Source organism: Otolemur garnettii, unplaced genomic scaffold (assembly GCF_000181295.1).
Source record: "Otolemur garnettii isolate 467f Iridium unplaced genomic scaffold, OtoGar3 scaffold00008, whole genome shotgun sequence".
Classification (NCBI taxonomy): Eukaryota; Metazoa; Chordata; class Mammalia; order Primates; family Galagidae; genus Otolemur; species Otolemur garnettii.
The window spans coordinates 6,453,862-6,481,266 of record NW_003852403.1 but is presented as its reverse complement, the minus strand read 5'-3'; the positions used below and the strand labels follow the sequence as shown (position 1 = coordinate 6,481,266).

General features: G+C 54.0%; 1 protein-coding gene across 1 annotated transcript in view; it reads left to right on the top strand.

Annotated features, from left to right (window-relative positions):
- ZMIZ1 (zinc finger MIZ-type containing 1) overlaps window positions 1–23,586 on the top strand; it is a 36,162-nt gene extending 12,576 nt beyond the window's left edge. Inside the window, 15 exon segments of the mRNA XM_012801297.2 lie at window positions 1–74; window positions 977–1,249; window positions 4,045–4,227; window positions 5,179–5,256; window positions 5,883–6,057; window positions 6,457–6,598; window positions 8,067–8,277; window positions 10,434–10,539; window positions 11,586–11,746; window positions 12,719–12,786; window positions 13,003–13,071; window positions 13,521–13,765; window positions 14,744–14,910; window positions 18,086–18,352; window positions 19,732–23,586. The exon segment at window positions 1–74 is cut by the window's left edge and continues 16 nt beyond it. Of these exon segments, the coding sequence (XP_012656751.1) occupies window positions 1–74; window positions 977–1,249; window positions 4,045–4,227; window positions 5,179–5,256; window positions 5,883–6,057; window positions 6,457–6,598; window positions 8,067–8,277; window positions 10,434–10,539; window positions 11,586–11,746; window positions 12,719–12,786; window positions 13,003–13,071; window positions 13,521–13,765; window positions 14,744–14,910; window positions 18,086–18,352; window positions 19,732–19,839 (2,327 nt within the window). The 3' untranslated portion in view covers window positions 19,840–23,586.
- Window positions 23,587–27,405: the final 3,819 nt, after the last annotated feature.

The following is a 27,405-nucleotide window of genomic DNA, read 5'->3' as shown; positions in this document are numbered from 1 at the left end:
CCACAGCCACTGCCACGGCCACTGTGGCAGCCTTGCAGGAAACGCAGAACAAGGATATAAACCAGTATGGACCGGTAAGGGTCCCCACTAGTTCTGGTCCAGTATAGTCCACCCAGATAGGCAGCTCCAGGAAAGCAGAGCTGTGGCAGGGGTGCTGGTAGGGCCATGGGTACTAGGGGAGCTCATGGTGTCAGGGCGCATTTGGATTTTCTTAAAGGGTGTGTGTTAAATGTGGATGTGTCTGTGTGGTTGTGTGTGATTGCTTGTGGGGAAGGGGGTCCCATATTGCTCTCTGAGCCTCCTACTTACCCAAGAGTGAGACTAATGTCTAAAAATTACCTGTGGCCAGTCTGTCTCCTGGGTGGCCTCTGAAGCCAGTGACCTCCTTGTCGCCCAATCTATAGGTTCTGCCCAGACCGTAGTTCTGCTCCCCTGACCACTAGAAGGATTGGGTGGGGGAGAGGGGAGCTCCCATGGGGCTGGGGACTGCAGGGCAGTGGGCAGAAGTAGAAGCTGGGCCAAGTCCAACTTTGTGGATGGAGGATGTGTCTCTACTGGCCAGGACCTAGGGCGGGGCCAGGGCTTCCAGGAAAGGGGCATCGGTCTCACTTGGGCTCCTGCCTCCATCCTCATCCACCTACACCCTCCCGTGCCCTCCCCGCCCCTGCACCCTCTTCCCTGTGCCCTGCCTGCCTCCTTAGAAATGCTGCTTGTGCACTGAAGTGACCCCACACCCTACCCAGCCCCTGACACCCCCAGCTGAGTCTTTCCTGTGCGGCCTGCAGAGGGCTCCAGGAACCCAGGAGAACAGCGCTCCCTTGGGGCCTGGCTGGGCACCAGTGGCTGCACAGGAAAGTGGCCCTCCCTAGCCCCATGTCCACCACCACTCCCTCCCTGCACTTTCAATGCATGTGGCATTTTATTCTTTTTTTTTTTTTTTCTTCTTCTCCCGTTGAAGGTCTGTTCCTCTTTCCAGATGGGTCCCACCCAGGCGTATAACAGCCAATTCATGAACCAACCCGGGCCACGGGGGCCTGCCTCCATGGGGGGCAGCATGAACCCCGCAAGCATGGCGGCTGGGATGACGCCCTCGGGGATGAGCGGCCCTCCCATGGGCATGAACCAGCCCCGGCCGCCTGGCATCAGCCCCTTTGGCACACATGGGCAGCGGATGCCCCAGCAGACCTACCCGGGCCCCCGGCCCCAGTCCCTCCCCATTCAGAGCATAAAGAGGCCATACCCAGGAGAGGTGAGTGGGGCAGCAGGCAGGGTCGGGGGAGGGCTGAGCTGCAGTCAGTGCCTTAGAAGGGGTAGACTTGACCTCCAGTGCTCCTGGATTTAAGGCCTGGTTCTACTATTTTCAACTGGAAAACCTTGAGCAGAGTCATACCAAGTCTTAGTTCTTTCATTTATAAATAGCGGTGACAAACCAGCCCACCTCCTCGGGCTGCTTAGGGACCTGAGGGACGGAATGCCTGTGACGTGCTTCACCCTGAGCTGGGGTGCGCAGCTACTCAGCAAGCAGCAGCTGTTCCTGCTGTCCCTTGTCCTGGCTCAGACACCAACAGGGTGACTTTGGATTTAGTTCCTCTGTGAGGACTTCCCCACCTCCCTCCCAGAGTGACAGCTGAGACAAACCCTTTCAGAATACAAAGGCTGTGCACATCTGAATGGTCAGTGTGCTTCTAAGGCCTGGTCTCCATCTAAGATCAGTTGCTCTGTTAGGAGCAGCACTGCCTCTGGCTCAGCCGAGGTGTTGGGAAAGATTTCAGGAGGTAAAATCCACACGTGCTACCCTCTAGGAACCGAGACTCTATTGGGAAAGAAAAGGTTTGAACAGGAACCCACATAGGAATGTACATACAGGCCGTACGGGACTCATTGTAGGTCAGAGAGGACAGAGATCCCCAAGGGCATGTCACAGAGCCTCCAGTGAACACTCAAGGGTAACACTGGCAGCAGCTGGCACATCTGGTACCTGGGTGAGGATTTAGTTTACCTGCAGAAGACACAAGACCCCCCAGATCCTGAGCCTGAAGATACCCCTCGTGACACCTGCCCTGACTGCCCAGCCCCTTCCTGAGCACGGTGCCCCAGGTGTCTGCTTGCACACCCATTCTCAGAATGGCTTCCTCTTCCTTCTGGGCTCAGGACTGTGGCCTTCGGTTTGGGTTTACAGTGGGATTCCATTCCTAAACTGTAAGTTCCTTGAAGGTCAGTGCAGTTCCTCTCAGCATCCACCCTAGCATGGGCTGGCTGGTTTAGTAATGAGTAGAAGTGTCCCAAGTCCAAGAGGGGAGAGAGGGGTCGGAGGTCGGGAGGCTGGGTCAAGCCTAGTCAGCAACAGTTCAGGGAGGGACCAGAGGACCACTGGCTCCCAGGCCCTGCCTGTCCTTAAGGGGTCCTTGGGCTCCTGGCCTCACTTCTAGGGCACAGTCCCCACCCAGTTGCTGGGCCTCTTCTCAGCTCCTTCTGTGCCCAAGCTCCTACAGTCCCTGGCTGGACTGAGGGATCCATCTGTGAACCCAGCCTTAGAGCTGCCAGGCCAAGGGAGGCAGCGTCCAGCAAGGCTGCAGCAGAACCCCTGCAGCATTAGCCCTGTGCCTACACATTGCATGCCCAGCTCATGCCCACCATGAGAGAACATGCCAAGTGCTCTTGGTACCTTTACTGCGTTAATCATCCTCTTCATGTAATACTGCTGCTATCCAAATCCAAAATATGTGGTACCGAGCTGTGACATTGGGTAGTCACAGCCTGTGAGGCTGACTCTGAACAGGAATACTGCCCTTCCTCTTGCCAGGATCACTTATACAGTATTTAAATCAGGCATCCTCAAATTACAGCCCGTGGGCCATATGTGGCCCGCCAAGGACATTTATCTAGCCTGCTGGATGGGATGTTTTTGCCACCGCTGCCTGTCTTGCTTAGCAGCTGACTCATCCCAGGCCCACGGTCCGGTCCAACAGTCTGAGGGACAGTGAACTGGCCCCCTGTTTAAAAAGTTTGAGGACCCCTGGTTTAAATTGTTGGAATTCTCGTAGAGGATTCTGTCCTCTGGCCTGGTGGACAGGCACCAGCCACTTGCACACCTCCCATGATGAGAGCCGCACAGCTGCACACATCAGCCACCGTGTCACAACAACATGCTCTCTAGAAAGTTCTCCCACACTGACATACTTTGAAGTTGACGCCCCACCCCCCACGCCCCGGGTCCTTCATTTGTTGAGCAAGGATTGATTGAGGGCACTTTGCCGGGCACTGGGGCACAGCGACCAATGGGACCTCTGGACCTAGAGGGCAAGGGAAATACCCTGAGAGGGAGTTTCAACAGACAAGGAAAAAGAAACCACAGATCCGCAGGATGCCATGTGACCCTGAGTGTCACCTGATTTTTCAGACAGGGAAGGTGGTTAGAGTGTGGGTCTGGCTCTTCTTCTTTCTAAATTACTCCTTCTGGGAGAAGTTGACTTACTCTGCACCAACCTGGTTGTTTCCTGCCTCTGCACAGATGGCAGGTTGCAGACGGTCTGGACTGAACAGTAGGGGTGTGTTCTGCTCCGTATGGGGTGTGGGGACAGTGCCACCCAGCTTCAACGTCAGAATGCAGAGGCACAGAGCTTACCTCTCTGAACACATATCCTGTAGACTGTGTTCCTCTGTCACAGGGTACACACTGCGGAATAGAGCTGTGAACCAACCACTAGGAGAGACACGAGGGGGTTAGAATTGAGTCATGACATGAATGAAAGGCTGGGAAAGTGTCCCTCAAGTTTAGGGGACCTGTGCTCTAGGAAGAACAGCTTTCTGGGGGAGGTGGCCCATGAGCTAGACAGGCAGAAGCAATGTCCCTGGTTGTCGGGGCAGGAAGGGACCCAGGCTTTATTTGCTTCAGCTGCTCCCCTTTAAAGGTGGGGAGGGTGGTTTGTGGGTAGACAGCAGCATAGGCAAAGGAGTAGAGGGAGGTGCAACCCTGGCGTTCGGGTTAATGGCTTAGCTACAAGACATTGGTGACCTTCCCCCATACTTTTTCTGCCACTGCAGCCCAACTATGGAAACCAGCAATATGGACCAAACAGCCAGTTCCCCACCCAGCCAGGCCAGTACCCCACTCCCAACCCCCCAAGGCCGCTCACCTCTCCCAACTACCCAGGGCAAAGGATGCCAAGCCAGCCCAGCACCGGGCAGTACCCGCCCCCCACGGTCAACATGGGGCAGTATTACAAGGTGAGTCCCACCCCCAGGGCAGCTGTGCCACCCCCAGCCTTATCCCTTCCCTCCCTGCACTTCACATTCCTAACCCCACCTGAGACACCAACGTGTAGGTGAAGGTTTCTGAATCCCCCTGTGTGCTAAGAAGCCAGGAAGTCTTTCAGTGGCCAGAAAGTCAGATTGGCTGGCTTTTCTTGGCTTCTATTCTCCTGGAATTCGCATGGTGGCTTTCTTCCTTTTTTTCTTATTTATGGAATTCATATGGTGATAAAGGAAATTCATTTTTAAAACAAAAAACACACACCCTGGATACATTAACATTTCATTTGCAACTTTGTCTGCATGCAGGTGGGCACCAGTGGGCTGCAAGCTTATTACATCTGTAATTTTGAATCTCTTCCTTGTATTTAACCTGAAATCATAAACATGTTACATATTGCTACAGAGTCTCTGTGGTTTTTACTTTTAATGGCTGCCTAATGCGCCACTGAGATAACCATATCGCCTCTCTGTTAGCTGTTTGGGTTGCTTCTGAGCTTTCATTTTTGAAGTCATACTGTCAGGAATATCTTCAGGCATGTAGCCTTTTCCTTCTTCAGAATTACTATAAAATACACTCTCAGGAGTGAAGAAGGCACTTCACTATTTTACATGTATCTGCTAAAGAACCAGACTAACTTACACGACCATCCACCATTTGCGATTACCATTTTTGCTCCAACTTTAGCATCCTCGGTGTTGCTATTTTTATAAACTCTGTTGCTAAATTTGTAACTGTGGATAGAGCAACAGAGGTAAAACACTGTCCCCAGAGGGAGACCTGCCCCACCCCACTCCTTCCCCAGCACTGCCTGGGCATCTGCAGCATGCCCTGTACTTTCTGCAGGGTTAGTGCCAGGAGGGTGAGTAGGCCCCTGATAGCTTGTCTGCCTTCCACTCACAGCATTGTCTGTCTTGTTTTCATAGCCAGAACAGTTTAATGGACAAAATAACACCTTCTCTGGAAGCAGCTACAGTAACTACAGCCAAGGGAATGTCAATAGGGTAGGTTCCATTTTAATTTTTAAAATTCTAACCCACACACAATTGTTGTGTGTAAGGGTTTTTCACTGTTCCTGCCCTGACCTCTCTGGATGTTAGGAGGCATCCATTTTGGGGTCATTCTGGGACACAGACATGCCTAAGATTGAAACTGCACAGTTCTGGGTGGGTGAATCAGGGACAAGTGTAGGCCTAGCTGGTCCTATAAGGAAACAAGGCAAGGACCACAAGAGAGGGGGAGAGGGGGCCCTGGGCAAACTGGGTCCAGGATTCTGCAGGCCCTGACTCCATCTGGGGTCCCTGATGGGGTGGGCATACAGGGTGTTGTGATGTGGGAAGCCTGCCTGGCTGGGCTACAGCAGTCCTCTCCTCCTGAGTTCTATCAGACAAGTTCCCCGTCACCCTGAGCCTTAGTGTTCCCTGTTGGTCACATGGTGGGTGGGGGTCTGTGGCTGCCTGGAGGAGCTCAGACCCAGACAAAGGGTAGAGAGGGTTTCTTGGAGGGAGGCTCTCCTCCCTCTTTAGGAAGGTCGTAGCTGGGACCTTGGGTGAATGGGGAGTGTGTCCATAGCCATGGCACCTTCTGTCCCATAAGCCATAACCTATATGTGATTTTTCTTTCCCTCCAGCCCCCTAGGCCAGTTCCTGTGGCAAATTATCCCCACTCGCCTGTTCCAGGGAATCCCACTCCTCCCATGACCCCAGGGAGCAGCATCCCTCCCTACCTGTCCCCCAGCCAAGATGTCAAACCACCCTTCCCACCTGACATCAAGCCAAATATGAGTGCTCTGCCGCCACCCCCAGGTGAGGGCCCCACTGTCCCTTCTCCCCCTTGTAGGGCAGTCCCATCTCTGGGGGACCCCTGGCTTGGGGGGGCTTGCAGAAAAGGTAGAGGGCTTGAGAGCAGTTAGACCCCACTGAGAGGGATATTCAAGGGTAGGGGCTGGAAAGCCCTCTGCTGTGGAAGGGAGGGGGAGCTTGAGCTTCCAGAGCAGGGAGGCAGGTGGGAACAGAGGGGATGCATGGCCTGGGTGGGCCAGGTCACCTGAAGAAGAGCCCCTCTGTCCCAATTTACACATGGCCACCTCCTCTGAGCATGCAGCCCAGGGTGTGCAAATGCCACCCATGGCCCTGGAGTCCTGTGCTCCTGTGAGCCCAGGGTGGCCAGGATGTATGGCTCATCTGACCCCTCTCCCACCCCAGCCAACCACAATGATGAGCTGCGGCTCACATTCCCCGTGCGGGACGGTGTGGTGCTGGAGCCCTTCCGCCTGGAGCACAACCTGGCCGTCAGCAACCACGTGTTTCACCTGCGGCCCACAGTCCACCAGACACTGATGTGGAGGTATGAGTCAGGGTGGAGAAGGCCCCTGGGGTGACTTCCCTGGGCCCAGGCGTGGCCCTGGACAGCTGGTAGCAGGATCTTTCTGTTGCCTTCACCTGTCCCACATTGCTGACTGGGCCCTGCCCTGTGCAAGGCCCTGGGGTTGTCATGAGGAGCCTGCAGACACATGGGGTGGACAGCCAAAGCAACATGGCCCTTGAGCAGGGAGCAGCTGTCATTCACCCCAGAGGAAGAGTTGGCTAGCTCAGACCTTAAGGCTGAGGAGGGTATCCCAGCTGAGGCCCTGAGTTGGCAGAAGGAAACAGCAGTCAAGAATTTTGAGTGTCACTCATGTGGCCTGAGCTGGGATGTAAAGAGAAGAGGCTGAGAGGGAGGCAGGCCTGTGCCAGTATGCAAGGGGCTGGGCTCTGGGGTGGCTGCTGCTGGACATGTGGGGATGTGCAGGACCGCAGGGCCAGGCCTGTGCTCAGGGCCTCCATGTGTGGCCTGCTTGGATCTTGGGAGTGGGCAACGCTTTCCCTTTTGATAGATGAGAAAGCTGAAGCCAGAGAAATGAATTATCTCATATGAGTTCTCACAGCTAGCAAGTAGCAGAGCTGACACTTGGGCCCGGGCCTCTTAGATGCCAGAATCAACCTGTGGGCTTCTCCAACCCTGGGTCCTTTGTCCTTAGGCAGGACTCAAGCTATGTTGCTATGCCTGAGACTAAGGCCCCTTTAGCCTGCTCAATAAGCATCTTGAGGGCAAGAGATGCCTCTCTGTACTGGCCACATACAGACTCACACACCCGTGCCACTGAAGAGGCTGTAGTGAGACAGCCAAAGAGACAGAGTTGGCGCAGGCACTTAGGGCACTTAGGACACAAGTCCTGGGACGCTCGGGCTAAAGGAAGGAGTCTCCCAGCACAGGGCAGCCCACTGCATGGCCTGCTGGGCTGGGGGCCCTACTCACTCACACTCCCTTATTTGGGAGTATCCTCGCCTGGGAGGCCCCTGCTCCCTGTTTGCTTGTCATGTATATGTGGTCACTGCTGATTCCTGCCACTCCAGCAGTGGTGTTTACTCAGGGACACGGGGTGAGGGCTGTTTCCAGCACTTCTGCAGATGGGCATAATCAGCCTCGTGGCAAGTCTTGTCAAATCAGTGTCTGTTCTTCTGTCCCTCTGTTCTGTAGAACTGGGAGTCACCCTTTAAGGCGGGGAGACAGGGGAGATTATAGTCAGAGCTATCAGGTGTGGGTGCAGTTTGGGAGATGTAGAGAAAGGAATATACAGAAAGGAATGCCATGGCATCACAGAGGGAATTTGGTGAGGCTGGGGGAGCTGTTGTGGCCAGGGATGGGGCCCTGTGGTCAGGGGCTTCTCAGGTTGTGGTGTGTGTAGAGGTGTGCAGCCTGGCTTGGGGTCACAGAGGCCACAGGGAGCCCGACAGCAGAGCCACCTGAGCCCACCCGCCCTTTCCCACCCCAGGTCTGACCTGGAGCTGCAGTTCAAGTGCTACCACCATGAGGACCGGCAGATGAACACCAACTGGCCTGCCTCGGTGCAGGTCAGCGTCAACGCCACACCCCTCACCATTGAGCGTGGTGACAACAAGACCTCCCACAAGCCCCTGCACCTCAAGCACGTGTGCCAGCCGGGCCGAAACACCATCCAGATCACTGTCACAGCCTGCTGCTGCGTGAGTGTGGTGGGCAGGCGGGCAGGGGGCCATGGGTGCACGGGCAGCACGAGCACTTTACCCCCTCTGATCCTTAGCCTCGTCCTTGGGAATTGTCCCCCTTCTCCACAGCCATCAAAGTGATCTTCCAGAAATACTCCTCCATACAGTCAGAGACCCATCCCAGCACCCAGGCTGAGAGAATAAACTTCACACTCAGTGCACCTTTAGAGCTACTGTCCCCTAGCTTCATTCATGGCCTTTTCCCCTTGTATACTCAGTCTCCATCCGCTCTCCTTCTCATGGTGTTTTTCTTCTTTTTCTTTCTCTTTTTCTTTTTTGCAGTTTTTGGCCGGGGCCGGGTTTGAACCCACCACCTCCGGCATATGGGGTCGGCACCCCACTCCTTCAAGCCACAGGCACCGCCCATCTTTCTTCTTCTGTTTTTTTTTTTTTTAAAGATAGAATTTCACCAGAGTCTCACTATGTCGCCCGAGGTAGAATGCCATGGCATCACAGCTCACAGCAACCTCAAACTCTTGGTCTTACTGATTCTCTTGCCTAAGCCTCTCAAGTAGCTGGGACTACAGGCACCCGCCACAACGCCCAGCTGTTTTTTGTTGTTGTTGTTGCAGTTGTCATTATTGTTTAGCTGGCCCAGGGAGGGTTTGAACCCACCAGCCTTGGTGTATGTGGCTGGCATCATAAGCACTGTGCTGTGGGTGCTGAGCTGGTGTTTTCGTCTTGTTCACTTCCTTTCCCTCCTTTGTCCTCTTGCTTCCTCCTGCTCCTTAATTTTCCTTGCCTCTGTGCTTGGGTATTGGTGTGGCCTCCTTGGTGCAGCCTGGCTTGGGGTCACGGAAGCCACAGAGTTCCTCCCACCCACCCCTCAATCTTACCAAAGCGACTGATGAGGCTGGGTACAATGGCTCACACCTGTAACCCTACCACTCTGGGAGGCCGAAGCAGGTAGATTGCCTGAGCTCACAGTTTCCAGACCAGCCCAAGCAAAAGCGAGACCCCGTCTCTATAAATAGCCAGGCGTTGTGGGGGGCGCCTATAGTCCCACGTACTAGGGAGGCTGAGGCAAGAGATCAGTGGAGCCTAAGTGTTTGAGGCTGCTGTGAGCTGGGATGCCATGGCACTCCACCGAGGGTGACAAAAAATGAGACTCTGTCTCAAGAAAAAAAAGAAAAAGAGCAACTGATAAGAAATGACTAGTCCACCATCTTGAACTCTCTCTAAGTCTGTGTCCCCATCCGTTCTCTACACACACTTCCACCTTACTCCTGCAGGGCCACCTTCTCTCTACCCCAACTTCTATTGGCAAAGTTCTGCGTGTCCCCCCAAGCTATGTTTTATTCGGACCACATTCACTAGAAACTGTCATAATCTCACCAACTTTTCCCCCAGACCCAACTCCACCAAACTGTGAGTTAGTTCCCTCCCTCCTTCCCCAAATCTGTTTTCTTAGAGTCATGTACATGTATGCACATGTTCCTTTAAACTGTGACATGTTGATCAGGGACAACCTCTCATCCAGCCTTGTGTTCCCCCTGAGATCAGAGCCCAGCACGCAGGCTTTGCTCAAGAAACACATGGAAGTAAACTGCCAGCCCCTCTCTGCAGGCCTCCCTAGGGGACATGGAAAAGGAACCACTCTGACCCTGTTCTTTCAAGCAGGGTCACTGAGGCCACACAGATACAGTCACATGAATGGCAGTGCCATGTGAGGTTGCACAGCTATTAGGAAGCAGGGGGTGCAATCCAGGAAGCCTTCCTGGAGGAGGGAAGAGAGGGATGAGCCTCTGGCAGGAAGAGCCACAGACACATGCTGGGAAGCAGTGGTAGGGGGGGCTAGGAAACAGAATGGGCACCAGTCCTGGTACTGTGTGTCCCGTAACCTAATCCAGGCAGCGTGCCAGTGTCAGTCCATCTTGTCACCTGGAGTGGTGGCAGCTTTCCCAGAGTGGTGACCCTAGCCTGGCTGCCTGGGCTCACAGTTCCCAAGATACATCTTGAGACTCCAGATCTATCTCTGTCCAGATCCTGGATGGCATCACTGTGGGATCATGGAGTTCGTTGGGCCTGGGGGTGGCTCAGGGCTGCAAAGGCTACAGGCGGGATGGGGCCTGGTGACAGTGGGCAGGTACTAAGATTCTGCTCCCTCTCTGCAGTCCCACCTCTTCGTGCTGCAGCTGGTACACCGGCCCTCCGTCCGCTCCGTGCTGCAAGGCCTCCTCAAGAAGCGCCTTCTGCCTGCAGAGCATTGTATCACAAAAAGTGAGTTGGGGTGGGGACAGGGAGTGAGAGCCAGATCCCAGCTCCACCCAAGTTTGGGGCTAAGAAGTAGTCACTTTTCACCCACTACTGACCTTTGGCTCCACGCACATCACTACCAGGCTCTGAGTATTCCTGAGCATCAGTCCCCACCTCAGACTCATGTTCTTCTCTGGGGCTGTTGTGATGATTAGATAAGCCAAGTACTGTAAGGCCTGGTAGGAATTCTTGGACTTGGCCCATATGGGACCGCTGTCTACACAGCTTGGGAGATAGGACAGATGCACCACAGAAGCTGCGCAGGGCACAAAGACGGTTAGAACAAAACACCAAGGTTAGAACGGTAGGCAGGCTTCCTGGAGGAGGTGATGGCCTGAGCCAGGGCCTTGAAGGATGGGAGGATTTGAAGGAGGATCTTCACCATGTGGGAGGTACAGCACAGGGGGTGGGTGTCAGATTGACTTCCCCATCTCACCAGCTTATCCTTAAACTCAGGAGGGAGGGACTTTGCTGGCTTAGAGTCCACTTCTTTGGAGGAGACACCCAGGGTGCCCACTCAGGTGCTGTGCAGGGAGGTATTCTGCTGTGCCTCCTGCCTTAGTGTTAGCTTCCTCCAGCCCTAGAATTCCACCAAACAGTTGTCCATGCTCTTTCCACCCTTGTAAAATTAAGTTCAAAGTCCCCTGAGGGGGCTTTTCACTGACCCAGTAAATCAGATGAGTATTAGGCTGGGTGTCTACAAGCTTTGCAGAAAGTACCCCGTTCTTCATAAAGGCGGGGCTTGTTCTACAGAGATGATGACTGCCACAGCCACCTTATGGCACATGCACACCACATGTGTCACACGTGGAGGCTGCCCTTCTAGAGTGCTAGGTGGTCTGGCTACTGGTCTGGCTGTTGCACTTTGTGTCTTCCCTGTGGTGGGCATTGGGGGAGAACCAGGATGGGCTTCAGCAATATGAGAGAGTGGGGAGCAATGCAGACCTGTCATCTTGAACCTCAAAGTACTGCCCTGCCCTCCTCACCTGCCTGTGCCTCCCGCCCCGCAGTCAAACGGAATTTCAGCAGTGTGGCTGCCTCGTCAGGCAACACAACCCTCAACGGGGAGGACGGCGTGGAGCAGACGGCCATTAAGGTGTCTCTGAAGTGCCCCATCACATTCCGGCGCATCCAGCTGCCTGCTCGAGGCCATGATTGCAAGCATGTCCAGGTGAGCAGCCCCAGGAAGCATAGCCCCAGGGAGAGCCTCCTGGACTCGGGCTGGTTGGCAGGGGATGGCAGAACCTGTCCAGACACTGTCCTGAAGGAGATCATGGTAATCAGTAGCTGACTTCCCCCACTCATTTCAGCCATCATTTATCTTTGGAACATCTTCTGTCTGGTCAGACCACGTTCCTAGGGGGCTGCAAGGCTACAGAAGTGGACGTACACTGTCCCTGCCCTGGCATATGTCAGATGCTATCTGGAAGTCTTACACACAGGGCTGTGGCTGGTTAGGGGGCCTGAGATCAGGGATAACTCTGCCTGGGCCACAGCTATGTCCAGGGCCTTGCCTCAAGCAGTCACTCAGTAAGAAACTGTGGACTGAGTGATATCACAGTCTGAGTAGGCTGTGGTAGCTCTGTGCAGTGTGTGGACAGCCCAGGCTTGGAAAAGAGTGAGGAGCTGTCCCTGCAAGACCTGGGTGTGGACTTCAGAAGGGGCCCTGACTGTCACCTCAGCTGATCCTGAGGGCTTCTTGGTGGGGCAGGAGCCTCCCTCCTTCTAGAAGAAAGTTGTGGATCACTTTATTTATCTGAGACAGATGGATGATGAACTTGGTGCCTGGGCTGGGCTGAAGGAGTAGCCAAAATCCATGGTGCCCCGTCCACAGTGAGAAGGCTGCTATGGGGCAAAAACAGTGAGGGTCAGCTGGGGAGGGGCTACTGGGTCACTCAGAGGACACAGGCATGGAGTTACTGAGGATGGAGGTGATGTGAGGGGTGCTGGGATAGAGGCACAGGGGGCTTGGTGTGGCAGAAAGGTAGCATGCCTTTCACTCCACCTAAGCCCCAGCCCTGGGTCCCTCCCACCACCTGTCTCCCTCGGTGGTGGGGACATCTTCCCAGCAGTCCCACAGGCACAGTTACATGGTTTCTGACAGTCCTGGTCTCTTCTATCTATCTTTCTGTGGCCTCTGCAGTGCTTTGACCTGGAGTCCTATCTGCAGCTGAACTGCGAGAGAGGGACCTGGAGGTGTCCTGTGTGCAAGTGAGTGTCAGCCCCTCCATCCCCACTGCAAAGGGACAGAGCTTCTCTGGCCCTGTTCTTCATGCTCCAGCCACCAAAACTTGCCCTAAAAGCAAAACAGAACCCAAACCCAGCAGAGGAGCTTAGATTACAAGCTGTTAACTGGGGTAGAATCTGGACCAAGTTGGGAGGGTTGGGTCCAGGAGCAAAGGCTAAGCCCTCCCTCTCCTTTTCCAGTAAAACCGCTCTGCTCGAGGGCCTGGAGGTGGATCAGTACATGTGGGGCATCCTGAACGCCATCCAACAGTAAGTGGGGCCCTGGCCAAGGTGATGGGACAGGTGGGGCGGGGTACAAGATTGGGATTGGAGAAGGACAGCGCTGACACAGCCCCCACCCCACTGACAGATCATTGACCCACACCCCTCACCTCTATCACTTGGTCTTGGGGCTTCTGGACTAGGGGCAAATGAACTTTCCAGAAGGGATGGAACTCAGCCAGCACAGTGCCCCCACAGCTGCTCCCCAATCGGGGGGCCTTGAGGCCAGCTGCCCTGTGCCCAGCCACTTGCTTTTCCTCGTCTCAGTCTCCCCATCTCTCAAAATGAGATGTAAAAATCCCCACCAGGCCCTGCCTTCCTTGTTCACAGTGTGGGGCGAGTGGGACTGGAGGCCTTGGCAAGGACACTTTTATGTCTTTATTGTGACTAAGCCCGGCACCCCAGAGTTTCAGCCGTGCCTCCATTGCTCCTCACAGCTCCGAGTTCGAAGAGGTCACCATCGACCCCACGTGCAGCTGGAGGCCGGTGCCCATCAAGTCGGACCTACACATCAAGGATGACCCTGACGGCATCCCCTCCAAGCGCTTCAAGACCATGAGCCCCAGTCAGATGATCATGCCCAACGTCATGGAGATGATTGCAGCCCTGGGTCCCGGCCCATCTCCCTACCCGCTCCCGCCTCCCCCTGGGAGTACCAACTCCAATGACTACAGCAGCCAAGGTGGGTGGTGCCCGACAGGAAGGAGGGGAGCCCTCGTCAGCAGGGGCACACAGGCTTTCTGTGCTAATGATGACAGGCAGGGCAGAGGGTGTGGATGAAGGGGCAGAGGTACTGCCCCTTCTCCCCAGCCAACTTCCTGGGCTCCTACCACAACACACCCACCTAGAGTTCTTGGCTTCCTCCCAGCCTCCCATATTTTTCTGTAACATCCATAGGATCCCTATTCCTGTAACTGTCCCACCCTCCCAGGGACAGAGTCCAGGTCCTGGAGCCCCAGCCTTTGGTCACCAAGGTCACCGTCCCTGGCTTTTAGGTTCCCTGCTGCCTAGACCAAGCTTCACCCCATGTGACACTTGGTCCTGAAAAATACCTCTCTCTCAAACACAGAAGGTAGTGGCTCCCCCACCAGGATTAAGTGGGCCAGAGAAGTTAGCCCACTTAGCCAGACTCCCATAGCAAGCTGAGGGGCCCAGCCCCCCAATATGCTGTTCCTCTGACCATTCCATTGCTTTCCAGTGCAGGGCACAATGCCCAGAGATGCCAGACCATTAGCTTCTGATGGTGTCACTTGAGTCTGTACAGCTTTCTTTGTGGACTTGCCAGAATCTGACTACCCCCTATGGGCCTGGGTCTTCCCAGGTGTGGAATGTGACCCTGTGGGAAAACCACTCAGCACATCCTGTTTCAGTCTCAGTCTTGGGCCTCCCTCCATGTCACCCCCTCCCCCCAGCACTGCAGGGGCCTGGCTCACCACCTTCTGCCCTCGTCCATAGCAGTGAGGGCAGCTCCCACTCTGGGGTGCCAGGGCGCACAGAATAAGGAGGCATTGCTACTCCCCTGTACTACCCCAAGTGTAAGGTGTGGGGGCTGACTGCAGCAGCCTCACAGGGGAACAGGACTTTTACACGCACCTATTCCCGGGGGCTGTGCACCTTCCCTCTAGGTGACCTATGCCTCCCCATCTTCTTCTCTTCTCAGGCAACAACTACCAGGGCCATGGCAACTTCGACTTCCCCCATGGGAACCCTGGTGGGACATCCATGAACGACTTCATGCACGGGCCCCCCCAGCTCTCCCACCCACCAGACATGCCCAACAACATGGCTGCCCTCGAGAAGCCCCTCAGTCACCCCATGCAGGAAACTGTGAGTACCTCCTCACGCGCCCACTGCCCATGCTTAAGGGCTGACGGGGGCAGAAGGCTCCTGTTAGGATGTAGATACCCTGGTTCTATATCTAAGAATTGGGAGCTCAAAAGGGAGTAAGAGGCCAGGCTGAGGTAATGACCCATTTGGTATCCTTGGACTTGGCTGTTTCACCCAGGATTTCAGATTCTCTGGACATGGGGAAAGCTTCAGGCTACTTCTGGCACACACAGTCTTACGTACTTATGCACATGAGTGCATGCATAAGTCACCATCCTCTCTCTCATCTCATCTCTCCCCTCCACTTACACACTCGTACACTGACTTAACTTGGTTCCAGCCACCTAGAATTTTGTTCCAAACTCAGGCACCTGTATATATCCTGAGAATCTGAATCTTCAAGGCATTACCACTTCCTGCAACAAGAAATGCAGACTTTAATTATCCAAAGAGTATTTAGTTCTTGTTCTGTTTCACATTTATTGACACATACCCTGTGTTGCTGAAAAAGCCTCTTCTGGGATGAACTGTCCTGTGCTGTCCACAGGCCTTTTCTTCCTGAAGCCCCAATGGCAGGAAAAGGGACCTGCTTCTCCTCCAGAGTCCTCATCTAGTGAGTGCTAGACAAGCCCATTCATTGTAACAAATGCTCTTGCATCATGCTTTGGGCCAAGACTGGTGACAAGGTGTTACTAAAACAAACAGGGGCCTAGTGCTAAAGGAGCAAAACTTTTGGCAGTGCCTGGGTGGAGGTAGAACAGTTGGTGTTTGGGGGAAATTGAGGTCCAAGGTCTGAAGAGACTTATCGGAGTCCATAGTCATCTGCTCTCTCACCTTAGTGAGAAGAGCAGCAGTCACTGAGGACCTGGTGGCAGGCCCTGGGCCACAGCAGCTCAGGAGAGAACCCAAGGGCCTCCCTAGTTCCTGGCAGCAGAGGTGGGGAGACCTGGAAGGAAGGAGCCTCGGAGTTGTACTGTGTTACACACACCCAACACAGATCTGACTTTGCCACTGGCCACTGAGACTGGGCCGGCCCATGAGTGAGAGCCACCCTTACTCCTCAGTGGGGGCTAACATTAACCAGGGTGAAGGAGGGAGCACTTTATAGTGCTCCCCAGGGCTCCAAGTCGGGAGTAGCTGCTTTGTGGAGCTTTGGCCTCATTTTCGAAAGTTACTCTTTGCCTTGTGGGGCCCTGACTTCTGGGCTTCTCTCTTGGTGCCCCTTCCTTAGCCCCAAGGCATTCCATACCCAGGAGATACCCCGTTGCTTGCATACACACACACTCCATGCATCCTAACCCTTCATGGTTCCTAATGGTGGAAAATGGCAGCAGGAATACCTGTGAGTTGACTTCAGAGCTCCACACAGTGCTCCCTAGGTCGTCCTGTCCTTCCCATTTCCAAACTCTTACTCTTACCCTGGAAGTACAGCTGCGTGAGGTAGGACAAGACAGTCGCAGGTAAACTCCCGCCACACCTACCCACCTGGAGGCAGCCATGCCCCTGGCTGAGTGTGAGGCTGCCAGAAACTCACAAACACATGAGGACTGGCCGGAGGGCTCCAACCAACTGCCGATGCATCAAGAATACTCCTTGCCATCAGCAGGACCAAGGAAGACACCTCCATCAGAAGACCCCGGGACTGTCTGTCCTGAGCTGGGCTGTTCACAGACTCCCCTGAGATGGGCACTACAGGACATCCCCAGGGATGGGGGCCACAGCTGGCCACTCACTGATAGTGGTGTCGTCCCATTCTTCCAGCCTCTTCCTCCTGTACATCCCACATTCGGGTACCCAGGAGGATAAACCCCAGGGTTGGCAATTGTCCCCTGGTCTGGGATCCTGGGCTGAAGGGCACTGTGACTCCTTGGTTCCATGGGGTCCTGTACCCTGAGAGGAAGGGGCACCTGGGTCATGGGTAGAGGCTGGCCTGCAGCAAGGCTCAGGGAGCAGTTTTAGGAGAAACAGGAAGAGAACCAGGAGTGGTGTGGCTATCAATTTCAAACTCACAAAGGAAGAACATGTCACTGTTTTGTGTAGTCCCAGGTGAGGGGCACAGGAGATTAAAAGGCCAGGGAACATTGACCACCAGCCTTCCTATTCCAGCTGAGTGCCTGGAATATCAGTGAGTCCCTGACTGCAGAGTGCCAGTGGGGCTGGGGTCTGCTGGATGCTCAGAACAGGGGCAGGGCTTGGACCTGGCGTTTCACTCTGGAGGTAGGGCCTGCATAGGACAGCAAACAAACTAGCAGGGGAATGTGTGAATCTCACCCAGCCTCCCACAGACAGCCCAGTCTCCAACTCGTGAAAGGGTGCTAATCTTCCTGACTCTCTGGGACATCTGTTCACACCACAGCCCCACCTCAGGAAGGTCTCCCCACTTGGTGAGCCATCACACAGGCTCCTCCCTGTCCTTGGAGGCCTGGAGGTGCCTACCTACCTCAGCATCCCATGCTCAAGGGCTGTGCTGACTGGATGAAGTGGCCAGAAGGAAGGGCCAGCAGTGCACAGGGATGCCCATGACCACCCAGTTGCCTGCCCTGCTCTGGTCCACTCCTCTGACAGCAGCTGAATCCCATATGGTAGCTGGTGGGACTCATGCCAAGGCCCTAGCTGCTGCATACTTCGGGCTGTGGGAAGGCACCTTCCTGCCCAGCGTTGCCCCTACCCAGGGCCCACTTGGGGGTGCAGACCTAGCCCTGAGCCGCACGCCTGCCCAATGCTGTCTGTCCGTGTCTGCTCTCCACTGCCCGGCCCTCGGGGGCCTGCACCATGCTGTGGCAGCACCTCCCGCCTCCCTGCTCCCCAGAAACATGCCCATTTTGCTTCTTCATCCTGCCCTCGCTGTTGTTTGTTGTGGTGACGGTGTCCGGGACAGAGAGGCGAGGGCCTAGAGGGGCTGGACCCGGCCCTCCACATCTGCCTGCCTCAAAGCCCTCCCCACACCCCTACCAGCCCCACTCGGCCTAAGAGGCCCCACCCCACAGCCTCCTTGATGGGCAGTTGGGGGGGCACATTTTTTATTTCTCTGCCCAGAAAGCATTCAGCTTTGTGTAGGGTGGCTCTGTTCTGGGTTTTACTTCCCTGGTTTGTTTGGTTTCATTTTCTTCAGGCATCTCGTCGCTGTACCTGGTCACCTCACCTTTCTTTTCTCCCGCTCTCTCCTCCTCCACAGATGCCACACGCTGGCAGTTCTGACCAGCCCCATCCCTCCATACAACAAGGTTTGCACGTACCACACCCCAGCAGCCAGTCAGGGCCCCCATTACATCACAGTGGGGCTCCTCCTCCTCCTCCTCCTCCTTCCCAGCCTCCCCGACAGCCACCACAGGCCGCTCCCAGCAACCATCCACACAGCGACCTGACCTTTAACCCCTCCTCAGCCTTAGAGGGTCAGGCCGGAGCGCAGGGAGCATCCGACATGCCGGAGCCTTCGCTGGATGTAAGTTGGGGTCACCACTTGCCTTGGCCTGGGGCTAGGCCTGGCTCTGGGACCTGCCCAAGAGAAGGGGTGGGCATTGAGGTCTCAAGGGAGGTGGGTAGGTGATGGGTGGGCCCCAGCCAGTCCCCCTGCTCCAGACCAGTGTCACTGAGGGCCCCTGCCCTGCCCCAACAGCCTCTTCCTCTGCCTCACTGGCCCTTGTCCCCTCAGTCCCCTTGGCCATAGCCCTGTGCCCTCCTCCTGCTCACTTCCCACCTAGGCTCTTGCAAGGTCCTCAGGGCAGAACAAGAGGGTCCCTGCCCTTCTCCTCATGTCCCCCATGTTGAGCTCGCTGTTTCTGTGTCTGCCACACTCTCCGGCCCTAGGCAGGGGAGGGACTGGAGCTTGCTGGTGTTTGTCTGTCTCCAGTTTTCTTGTCCACGTGTTGTCATGCCCTGCTTTTGCTTGCTCCATCGCTTACTCCAAGGGGCCCCTGTGTGGGTGACAGGGTGCGGGGCAGGAGGTTCAGCCTCAAGTCACAGCAGGGGACAGCAAGCCAGAGTGGGCAGCCAAGGTTCAGGGTCTCCCACCTTGCTGCCTGGCTGGTCTAGAAGGTGCAGGGAGTGTGTGCACTGAACAGTGGGCGGGGAAGGTGGGACAAGCCTGGACAGGTGGGACTTAGCACGGCTCTCCCACCCACTGCCATGGGAGCTGGAGCTGTGCTCAGCCCATGCCCCTGGCACTGAACTCCCAGAGGAGGCCACTCTTATCCTTCACCATCTGCCCCAGCAGCATCAGACAGGTTTTGTGGTAGTTAGGGGTCACTCATTGTGCAGGCATCTTGGTCCTTGCCCAGCTCTCCTCCCCAGACCAGGCCAGTAGGGATCCTTTTAAATTCCTGTGGCTCCCCCATGTGTCAGAAAAACTCCAACGACATCTTTGTAGAGGCTAGAGATGATCTATGACCTCTCCCAGGGAAGGATGGCTGCTGGCTAGCCACAGGCTCACCAGGGAGCGGCAAGACCTTGAGAGAGGGCCAGGGTGCGGGAGTATGGGGATCAGGCCGCATGACCTACAACTGCTCACAGCAGGGTGGGAGAAGAGCAAAGGGACACTCTGATTAAGAGGACCTGCCATGTGGCCCTCCCAACTTGTAGGACTGAAGTATGTGCCTGGAGAAGGGTCTGCCCAGCCTGCAGGCCCTCTTCCCCTGGGCTTGAAATGAGCCCCAGATGAGGTACAATGGCCTAAATGTGTTTGGGGGCAGCCAGCAGGTCTGGGCTCTATACCATTAGTCCCCCCACCCCTTGGCTGGAACCCAAGGGACAGGCAGGTGGAGGGAAGTCCCTGCCTCCTCAAAGCTGACCCCTCATCTGGATTCCATGCTTCTTCTTTTCCAGCTCCTTCCAGAACTCACAAATCCTGATGAGCTCCTCTCCTACCTGGACCCCCCTGACCTGCCGAGCAATAGTAATGATGACCTCCTGTCTCTCTTTGAGAACAACTGAAGGCCACTCCTCCATCGGGGCCATCCCTCCACTCTCTGCCTCCTGCCCCGTCTCCCCACACACTTCCCCACTGGGAGCTTGTGCCCTCAGACAGCCCCTCGCCCAGAGCCAGAGGTGGGGGCAGGGCCCTCCCCTGCTGCAGCCCTCTCAGAACAGGGGGCGGGGAGGGCGTGGGAAGGCTGTGTGGCCTAGAGCCTGCGCCCACCCGAACTCTGTGGGCTTGGGCCCCGAAGACTTCGCCCCCAGCGCCAACCGGCCCAAGAAGAGGGCCTGCCCTGCCAGCAGCTTCCCAGTCCCTCTATGCGTGCGGATTTTAGCCACCTTCCGTTACCCCGAGGTTCTTCCATTTTCTAGACTGTGACCCTGCCTTCCTGCTTCTTGGCCCAGAGCCTCCTTCAAGTGACTGTGGGGTCTGAGAGAAGGCCCCCCCAGACCCAGGGTGGGCCTCAAATCTTGGAGGAGCAGTGACAGTTGGTGGTAGTGAGACTGGCCTGCCTACCACCACCCACCACCCACCACAGAAAAGCACAAACCTCTGGGAAAGAGAACATCTTTCAGGGGTCAAGGGTCATTGGTTTGACCCCTGACCTCTAAGCCAAGATATCCTGTAAAACGCTCTCAGAAAGCAGAGAAAAAGGACAAGATTCTGTGTTTCAGAGAGGGTCTGCCATTCCTGCTGGAAACCTGGTGGGCAAGGGGCCAGGGTCTCCCCAGAGCCAGGACGAAGTCCCCAAAGGCTCCACCACCATCAGCCAGATCGGCCTTGGGGAGTAGAGAGAGCGCACACAGGCGCACCCAACCAAAATTATCGAGCCCTCAGTCGGGGGTGGGGGGAATGCTGCTGCCCCAAATAGGGGCTGCAACTTAAAACTTAGCTCCAAGCCACTCCCTGATTTTAAACAGCAACAACTTAAAACGATGAAGTCACCTGAAGGAGAGGAAAAGGAAAGGAATGTTGCACTTGGACAGCAAGCAAACCGTTTCTCTCCGTGTGTTTTGTCTCCCCCTCCTAAACCCTCTACCCACCTCTCCGAGACTGTTCCATGGGACACCCACTTCCCTCTGTGTCCTAGTTCTCTGTCCAACCCCATGGTGGGGAATGGGAAAGATGGGATGCAGGAGCCCAGGCATCTGTGGCTGTCCAGCCTCTCTGTCCAGCTCATGACTGTCCCTAGCTCCAGATGAGGCCATCAGCACATGTTCCAGGACATACCTGTGGGCATCATGGGATGTTTCTGTGGCTGCTCAGATACTGCCCCGGCTGTCAGCCTCCCCTGCCTGTTGCACCCCCTCCGCCGCCAAGAGCTCACCCCACACTCCTGCTGGCTCACGCAAAGTAGCCTCTGGCTTTCCCTCTGCCTCTCACTCCATCCAGCTCTCTGGGGAGCTTGTCCTGTGTTCACTTTGTTTCAAGCTCTTCTTTGCCCCCCTAAGCCACATGGCCTGGGGTGGTGCTGGCTCGTCCCAGCACTTGGGTCCTGTCTATAAATTCTTTTAACGCCCTTCCCTGCCACTGCCCGGGCCTTTTCTTGATTTCCTGTCCCCTGTGGGTGCTCTCAACCCAGCTCTCCCAGATCGCTCTCTCTCTCTGTGGTGGGTGATCCTAGCACTCCTCTGTGGATTTTCCCAGAAAGGTGGCCCCATCTGTTGCCTTCCAGTCACTGTACCAGATGGCACAAGGTTTTCTGTAGGAAAGCTGCCATTGTCCCCCAACACCCCTTTTTTTCCTTTGTCCCATTGTCAATGAAGTTTTTTCAAACTGTGTTGTTCAGTATGCAAATCAATTATTTTAAGAATCGCTTTTGTAAATATCTTTGTGAATATTTTAGTATTGTCTTTGATAATATTCAACATTTTCATGACCTGGTTATAGCCTTTGCTGGTGTTTTTAAAATACCTTGACTCAATAACAAAGACCGAGTCTTTTTTTTTTTTTTTTTTTACAAAAATAAAGCAACCAGGGCTATTTGTACAGATGAAGGGATGGACAGAATGGGTGGCTATACCGGGGGTTGGAAGACGAGGCAACCCATTGTTTAATGCCATCCCCTAGGTGGCTGGTGGGAACAGGACAGCACCAGGTAGCATGTGGTCACCCTTGCTTGCCCAGCGCCTCTGGCCTGGTAGGTGGCCATGGTCTGTGTCAGACCATCTAGAATTCTGGCTCCAGACAGATTTACAGATGCCTTCCTTAGCAGTTCCTGCTTCCTGCCCTGATGCTTTGCCCCAGAAGGCCTGGAGTCCATAATTTTTCATATCAGGGTGTACCCAGACTCTGTGCACAGACCTATCCATAGCTTTCCTTGCAGAGGGTCTAGAAGCTCCCTGAAGCCCAAGCCTTGCCCCCATCCACCTCTGGGCATGTCACCCACGTGTCCTGGGGTCCCTCCACAGTGAGCGTCCACCAGCAAGCTAGACAAAGAGCTCTTCTTCCCGCTGGCTGTGAACCATGGTGCCTGAAGCCTGCACTCTGGGGTCATGCTCTTCCACAGTGGGTATGGAGCCAGGCCAGAGTGTGCGGTAGGTACAGAGACATCTCAGGAGGAGCAAGCCCCAGTGGGGCAGATGCAGGTAAAGACATCCATTAGCAGAGGTGGCCCTGAGCTCTGGGAAGATGCTTCCCTGACCCTTTTGGACAAATCCCTGGAGCCATAAGTAACCTCAGCAAAAACAAGGACTCAGTAAGCCACTTTTCCATGGCAAGCATCAGTGTAGCCTGTAGGTGTGGATTCTGCTGCCCCTCTTCGAGATTGGACAGGGAGCCAGCAGGCAGGCGGGAAGGGCCAAGTACAGGCAATCACCCCATCTTCTTGGTTTGAAGCTTTATCCATGTATCATGTTCCCTGTAGCCATTTTATTTTTTAAGAAACTGCTAATACTTACTCCCCTCACAGAGCCCTAAACCCCCAGAGAGCTATAGGTCTGCTCCCAATGGGCCTCGGGCCTGACCCGTCCAGACAGGGCAGTGTCAGCAGCAGCGACTCAAGGGACGTGTGTACATATGTAAATGAGAAATAGAGACATGTCAACAGATGCATTCATTTCTCTCGGAATGTGTATTGTTTTTATTTTACAAAACGACAAAAAAAAAAAAAAAAGGCTTGGAACTCCATCTTACGTGGAAAAATTAGATCTGTTTGTTAGCGTTTGTGAGTTTCTCCACATTTGTCTCACTCATGTAATATACTCTGACCCTGTGTGGAAAGGAATTTTTGTTCTGTTTTGTTTTTATTTTACCTACATGTACTATTTAGCTTCAGTGTACTAGTCCTGCCACCTGTGTATTTTTAGGGTGCTATGGAAATAATGAAAAGAAACGGGGATTTCAGAAGAAAATTGTAACCAAATTCATACTTTGTATAATTTTTGATATCATGATCACAGGTGATTCACACGTACACACATAAACACACCCACAAGTGCAGCCTGAAGTAACTTCCACAGAAACCATCGTCGTCTTTGTACATTGTATGTACAATGCAATCATTTCATACTTTAAACTGGTCAGAAAACTAATTGTGATTTCTAGTCTTGCAAAGCTGTATGTAGTTAGATGATGTGACAACCTCTAATATTTATCTAATAAATATGTATTCAGATGAAACCTGTATATTAGGTGTTCATGTGGTTATTTTGTATTTAAAGATCAAATTATTTGACTATTGCTAGACATTTCTATACTCTGTTGTAACACTGAGGTATCTCATTTGCCCATGTTAATTTTTTTCTAAATAAATTGACAAAAACTGAAGGTTTGGCGAATTAGCTATTTTGTGGATGTTGAGGAGTAATTTGGGTGTTTTTGCTTTTGTTTTGGAACTACCACCCCTACCCTGTCTCTGCACACACAAAGCAGCCAGGTGGTTTGGGTATTCAGTCTCCACCGCTGCTGTGTCCCTGCAAAAGGAAGCTGTCCCTGGTGGGGCAAGCGGAGTATGTGGCACAGAGGAAAGGGGTTCTGGGGGTTCTCCAGTGCCATGTGACTCAGAAGGTCCAGTGGCAGCTGGTCTCTGACAGTCTGTTAGGGATTATTCTGGGATTGATTAAGGAACAGGAAACTATTCATGTTGAGCCACAGAGGGTGCTGTCCAAAGCATTCAGGAATGAAGAAACGGGAGCACAGCTGGGCCTTCCAGAAAGTGGAGTGCTAACAGCACGCTCCCTGTGGGCTGCCTCCCACCCTGTCTCTGGGCCCCTGGCCACATTCATCCCACTCCCCTCCCCTCTAAGGGAGGCTGGGGTTTTCTCTTCTCCGTGACTGCACTTCACATGGGCGTCTGTCTTGCCCTTTCTGGTCACGGATTCTTATGGCCTCAGCATCCAACACAAACTGACTACACTTACCATGTCCCATCTAGGTGTAGGGAAGTGAATCTGACAAGCAGAGCCCAGCAGCTAGTTGCTGGCCTTCCTCCACTTAGCCTGACCGCAGGCACCAGAAGGAAAACAAGCATGGCCACCACAGCCAGCGTTGGCAGGGACTGTCCGCAGAGGGTAGGAAGAGGCACCCGAAATACAGTCATCCACACGTCTCGGGGTGTCTGTGTGGAAGGTGTATCAGGAGGGTGTGAAGGCCTGTCTGATATGCAGGAGTGAGGCCAGGTGAGGCAACCATGGCCTCACCTGGGGAGGGTGGATCAGGTGGCCAGGTGTTTCTCTTTTGGTGATAGGTAAAAGGTGATGAGGGGGGAAGATTAACATTAAAATGGAATCCTAGCTTAGCTTCACGCACTGCCTGCTGTCACCAGGGCATGTATTTTTCTCTGAGGAAAGACCCCAAGAAGGAGGTGGTTAGTTAGCAAGGAGTGCTTCCCGAAGGAGACACGCCCAGCTCCTCAGCAGGGCTTCCTCAGGACTCCTCAGGGACCTCGAATCTGTATGGTGGGCGTGACCATTCTCATCCTGAAATAGATGAGGATAAAATTGAAACTATCGTGAGTGTACCCTACAAAGTAAGGGGAAGCGTTATATTGGGAAACTTGTTGCAGGGGGTGTGTGTGTGTGTGTGTGTGTGTGTGTACCTGCTGAGTCATGATGTTAATTCTTACTTGTGGGTTGTAGTTAAAAACAAAAAGCTTGAATGCCATTCCCTTAAGGCAGGAAGTGGGCAGGGAAGTGGGGAGGGGGTGGGAGGGTAATATCCTTTCCTAACTTTACCACTGAGACCCTGAAACCAGGGATATAGCTAAATACAGGCCTGTGGCTGCCCCACAAGGCTGCAGAGACTGGCCAAACCCATCCCAGCTAATTCCTCCTGAGGTAAACTACCTCCTCCTGAGGGCCTGACCCTGTGATGAGAAAAGTTCATGGGAAAGCCTAGTGGAGGGCCCGGCTCAGGCAGCTGGGAGCTCAGTCTCCCCATGCCTACCTCCCCACACCTGGGGCCACACATTGTGGACCATCTTGGGTCTCTATTCTTCCCCCAGCTGGCCCCCAAAAGTCTCCACCCCAAGTCCACTGACTGTGTCCCCACATAAAGCTGTAGGGTGCTCTTGGGGAAAGTCCGCCTCACAGATTGGGGCCACAACACTTTGGATTTTTCAGCCTCACAAGGCCCTAGGGCACCCATCCAACCTTCAGTGGTCTTCCCACCCATTCACCCCTGTTTCTCTTGTCTTCTGCTCTAGCCTCCCACTCAACCACACCCATGTTCTCTCAGCAGGCTACCCAACCTTCACACAGATCCCCACTAACTTTCCCCTCTTACTTGCAGATGTATCTCCAACCACCCCTGGGCATATCTCTCAGACAGTGTGGTGTCCCTTCCCAAGTTGGGTCTACCCCTCTTCCAGCTCCTGACATCATTGCCCCTTATCTTCTGGACTTTACTGCATTGGCCAACCCCTTTCCTATACCTTCTGCCTTCCTCTCCCCAGGTTTGGAGTCAAGTCCCTATGACTCCTGGCATTGTGAGCTCCAGCCCAGGCTCATCTCCAACTCTTGCTATCCAGACTCTGCTCCCTCTCACACAGGCTTCTCAACTAACAAAGCAGCCTGTGCTCTTTTCTCTCCTCAATCACCCCTCATATGCCTGGCTCATGCCCCCACTGTCCTCTGAAACTTCTCTTACGAGCTCATCAATGGCCTCTTGGTTGCTAAGTTCTGCTGCTTCTGAGGCTAAACTTCACTGCACTTAATGGTTGCTGTTTCTTTCTTGAAACTCTCTTCTCTTGTTGCTATGGCTTGAATGTTTTCCCATCCAAAACTCAGAGTGAAACTTAATCCCCAATATAATACTATTAAGAGGTGGGGCTGTTAAGAGGCAGAGCCTACATGAATGGATTAATAGATTAATGGGTTATCATGGGAGTAAGTTAGTCATCACAAGAGTGAGTCTGTTACAAAAGTCAATTTGGGGTGCTCTCGCCTCCTCACCATATGATGTCCTCCACCATATTACAATGCAGCCTGAGGCTCTCACCAGATGCAGCGGCCTGATCTTGAACTTCCCAGTCTCCAGAACCATGAGCTAAATAAATCTCTTGTCTTTATAATTACTCGTTCTGGGTTACTCTATTACAGTGACAGAAAACAGACCAAGGCACTTGAATTTCATGACAACTCCTTCTTCTGGTTCTTTGGTTCTCCTCAAATTCCTATGACTATGCCTCTTTTTGGTCTTCTTCACAGGTTCTGGTAGTCCCTACCGTAGTGTTCATGCTCTGTCAAGGCATCCATCACTGAATGGCTCACCAGTGCCTCCTCTTTTTTTTTTTTTTTTTTTGAGACGGAGCCTCAAGCTATCCCCCTGGGTAGAGTGCCATGGCATCACGCTCACAGCAACCTCCAACTCATGGGCTCAAGCGAGTCTCCTGCCTCAGCCTCCCAAGTAGCTGGGACTACAGGCGCCCACCACAGCACCTGGCCATTTTTTTTGGTTGCAGCCATCTTTGTTGTTTGGCGGGCCTGGGCTGGGGATTCGAACCCGCCACCTTAGGTGTATGTGGCTGGCGCCTTAGCCGCTTGAGCCACAGGCGCCGAGCCAGTGCCTCCTCTTTAATGAGTGTTGGCTGCCAAAAGTCTGCAACATATCCCTTCACCAGAGAATCATCCTCAGGAGACAGGAACCTCCTTGCCTGGGCAGTTACCAGACCCCTGTCCCCCCAGGCAAACCTCACCTCCTACCACATAGCCACAGCCCGAAACTGATTGTTAAAAGGAATAAAAGGCCATCCTGTTTGCTGGTGGTTTGTTAGCCCTCCAGAGTCCTAATGTGAGGCCATATGCTTGCTCCACTTTCTCACCTTCCTTGTTCTTTATCACTCTCTTCCTCAGAGGTTTCTTCTGACTCCTTCAGTAAATCCCAGGAATCTTCATGCCTCTCTCAGGCTCTGCTCCTGTCCAGAAACTAAGACAGCAGGTACTAAGAGTGGGCTTAGGAGGCGACTCTGAGGATAGGATGCTGGGGAGGACCACCGATAAGATGGCAACAAGGACCCATCACTGGTGGCAGGTAGAGATGAATAGTCCTGGGCATGGGCAGCAATGTATCACCCGTGGTGACCTGCAACAGGACACAAGTGAGGCTACAGGAGCTGGTGTGATGGCTATCGAATCTGAGAAGTG